General features: G+C 31.5%; 1 protein-coding gene across 1 annotated transcript in view; it reads left to right on the top strand.

The window, feature by feature from the left end:
- Window positions 1-3,933, top strand: part of LOC107439072 (solute carrier family 12 member 1-like) — a gene marked incomplete in the record, with an annotated part of 80,733 nt that overhangs the window by 12,844 nt on the left and 63,956 nt on the right. Inside the window, 1 exon segment of the mRNA XM_071186785.1 lies at window positions 2,590-2,789. Within this exon segment, the coding sequence (XP_071042886.1) occupies window positions 2,590-2,789 (200 nt within the window).

Here is a 3,933-nt window from a genome sequence, read left to right as displayed (position 1 = left end):
GGACGAGAAATGGATTGTCTATAGTTTGTCCATGTAAAGAACTCCCCTAGCCATTCGTCTGGAGTGGTGGCGGTGGCCAAGGTTACGAGGTTTAACTATTTCAAGTAGGGGTGTTGGGTTATTATTTAAGACAGGTTTTGACTAGAGTCGGCGAGTGAAAGGAAATCAGGGGAGAAAAAGCTCCAATCTTTGAAATGAGCTATTTTTTCTTCCATAGCAGCAGACAGCCTTAGACTTCATGGCGAGGAGATTTCTTTCTATAGACAAACTATACCACAATGTTTTGGCCTCAGCAAAAAGTTTTAGACTGTAATATTTTACTGTAAATAAGGCAAAAAATCACTTGGATCATTTTTTTATATTTTTTACCAGCAAAGAACAAAATTATTATGCGCATGGAATCATGCTACCGTTAGAAAAATAGCAAACAATGTTGGATCAGAATAGATAATATATGGTTCAATAAAATATTTATTCACTATAAGAAAATTTCCTTTCCTTTTTCATAAAAAAAGATATATATATATATATATATTCCTTCTTTTTTTTTTAATGAATATTAAGATTATAATTTTCAAAATTTCACAACGTAGTGATATTGTTAAAGGAAACAAATCCTATCATTAGCCTGAATTAAAGTACAGTTGAATCGTTTATTTCGAAAACAGTCGTCACGATATTGCCGCAATGTATATGTTAATGCTGTATTGTATAATGCGAAGTCGCCAAGCTGTCTGCGACTGTCTGATTTTTGAGGGATTTCTATTTTCCTCCTATTTCAAGAAAATTTTATTATTTACGCGTCAACCGCACATTGCTTAAAGTCAATAGAATTTATTACTTTGTGTACTTGGTTTGTGTTTTTGTTCTGTGTAGGCCTCAAGCGGTCTCGCAATTTTCGTTTAAGGTCACTTTACTCGATGGAATTTACGATCTCAATGAAATTGAAACAAATCTGTTCTTTTATTGGATCGTAAAAGATAATTCTGAATTGCAATGTGTAGTATCAATCTCCGTGAACTTGATTATAAAAAAAAAAAAAAAAAAAAAAAACATTTAAGTTCGAATTTTCGTCAAAAAATCACATTTCACAATTTAAAGAGAATAGTTATAAATTAAATACTGCAAAAATTTGGAGTTAAGCTAGAATTATTTTTAAATTTTTGCATTGTATAGCTATTGTTTAATATAAAGATATCTTTATTTATGTTCAAAATGTATGAAATGTGTAGCTTTTTACAATTGAAAAAATTGATTACTCCAAATAAGGTTCAAATAAGGTCTAGAAAATCACTTGGATAATCTTTTTTTGCCAGCAAAGAACAAAACTTTTATGCGCGTGGAATCATGCTACCGTTCGAAAGATGACAAACAATGTTGGATCAGAATAGATAATATATGATTCAATAAAATATTTGTTCACTATAGGAAATGTATTTCATTCTCTCATTTTCGTAAAAAAAAAAGAAATTATCTTTAGATTGGAAAATTTTTGCGACTCACTATATATGCCGGGATCGTATTTCAAAAAAAAAAAAATCATGGCATCAGTCGAAATCAAATTTCTAGACTAAAATCGCATATTTCAAAAAGTTCTCAATTTTGCTACCATGAGCCGTGATGGCTCAGGGGATAGAGAGTTCGCCTTGCAATGAGGTGAACCGGGTTCGAATCCCAGCGATATCTGGTCGATACGAATTCCGCATCCAGCTTGCACTGACCACAGTGCTGACGTAAAATATCCTCAGTGGTAGACGAGTCATGGGTTAGAGTTCCCTTTGCCGTGAGGTTAACAGTGGGAGGTTTTCGTGGTTTTCCTTTCCATATAATGCAAATGCAGGTTGGTTCCTTCTAAAAGTTTTCCACGAAGGCTAATTTGTCCCATTACTTGAGCCTGGAGTTTCTTTGTCTTCTGGATTGGGTTCAAAATTACAAGGTTACGGAGTTGAGCGTTAGTTGTCGTAAACCCTAAAAATTGGGTCGGCTGTTCAACGACGATTATAAAAAAATATTGCCACAAGGAAAGTGATAATTTAATGTTAACGTATTTATATACACACACACAGAAAAAACCACAGAAAAAAAACATTACGACAAACCTGCGGGGAATATTTAGATTTGCATGTAGTGTAGTGGAAAATGACTTTAAATTAAATTCCCAAAACAAAGAATAACCACTAGAAGAAATTTTCTCAAAAAGCGCAGAAAGTTGGCAACACTGTATACGTAATGGGTTAGCGAAGAACGATTTCGCAAAGTCACAAATTTTAGTTTTTTGCAATAAAAAAAAGCAAATAAAAATAATCTCGGGCCAAAATTACGCTTTGCACCGACTGTCATGGCGGCCTTCAATATTTGAGAAATATTTCTTTTCAGGGAATAATGAACTTAAGCTGAAGTTTTTACAACAAATAGAATTCATAATAATTTTACCACATTTTATGACTCCGAAGCGTTCCATATCTTTTTAAACTGTTAATATGGGTATGCAATCTTCCTATAATTCTAAATTATCAAAATAGTAATAAATTGCTTTTGCTAGCACTGATTTCTTTCTTGTTTAATTATCTATTTTTCTTTTATGTTTAGGTTTACCGAGGAAAGTTTCCAGAAAGGACAGTTTCGCAAATTCCATTTTCTTGGAACTCTTCAAAGATTCTGACCACTGCGTCTTGGATTACCAATTAGAAGCCGCCCCCAGGCTCGAGAGCTACACGAATTCCATGACCACACACAAATATGTTGTCAGACCATCTCTTGAAGCTTTGCATCAACCCACCACCATACCCGTGAGTTAATTAAAATTATCCTTAGGTGCTCAAGAAACCAGTTTATTTATTCTTAACAAGTTTTAAAATTAGCAACGAGTTTCGTCAACAGATGGCGTTACTGTCAAAAGAAAACACCATTTTAAAAATGACTGCCATTTGCAACATCGATATGTCACAATCAGATGAAAAAAGTAGCAAATTTATTTTTTTTACTGTATTCTTATTATTTATATATTCTTATATATTTACAAAAATTTATTTATGTAAATATATTAGATAACATGATTTTTCAACAATAATTAACGATTTTTTAAAATTTTGTTTTCAAACTTAATGAGAATAAAAATTTAGTTTCCTAAACAGAACTTTGTAAATATTCTTTTGTTCTTTCTCATTCGACTTTTCCAATCAACGATCCCTTTAGAAAGCCTCGGAATATCTCTACAGAGTCCAAAATAGCTAAAGGATTGATGGACTACTAAACAATGTATTGAGCTTAATTCAGAGAAACAGTTCTCAAATTTTAAGCCATGAAATGCCAGTTGTTTTAAAATCAAAATGAAATTAATATTAGAGATGTGTTTTAGTGTCAAAATTTCAGGAAATGACATCGGAACTCTCAAAGAAAAATCAATTAGTTATTGACGAACTCCTAAGCTATACATTATTACCTCCTAACGAATAATTGAGCTAAATTCAGAGAAATCACTTGGGAATTTTAAACCACTAAATACCAATTGCTTTAAAATAAAAAATAAAATGAAACACTGCAGTTAAATTATAGTGTTGAAATTTACAGAAAAGACATCAAAAAGAAGTTTTCTTGTTTATGTTAACCCCCGTATGCCCGCTGGCTCTTAATATTTTTTAAGCATTAATATTAAACTCCATTAAATGCACTAAAAGTTTATAATTATTTGTTTTCTCCTGTAAAAACGTAAAAAATATAAAATATTTTAAATTATTTAAGATTCATAAAAAAGATATTCTGCGTTTACTAAAATATTTACTCAATGCAAGTAGGGTAAAGTGCATATATGGCAACGTTACTCTTAAAAAGTAACGAGTAAAAAGTAAAAAGTTCATATTTTAAAAAGTAACGAGTAAAAAGTACAAGTAAAAGTACAAGTACTAAGCAAAAATCATTTAATTCCGCATCTAA

The sequence above is a fragment of the Parasteatoda tepidariorum genome, chromosome 10, assembly GCF_043381705.1.
Source record: "Parasteatoda tepidariorum isolate YZ-2023 chromosome 10, CAS_Ptep_4.0, whole genome shotgun sequence".
Taxonomy (NCBI): domain Eukaryota; kingdom Metazoa; phylum Arthropoda; class Arachnida; order Araneae; family Theridiidae; genus Parasteatoda; species Parasteatoda tepidariorum.
This window is presented reverse-complemented; position numbering and strand designations above follow the sequence as displayed.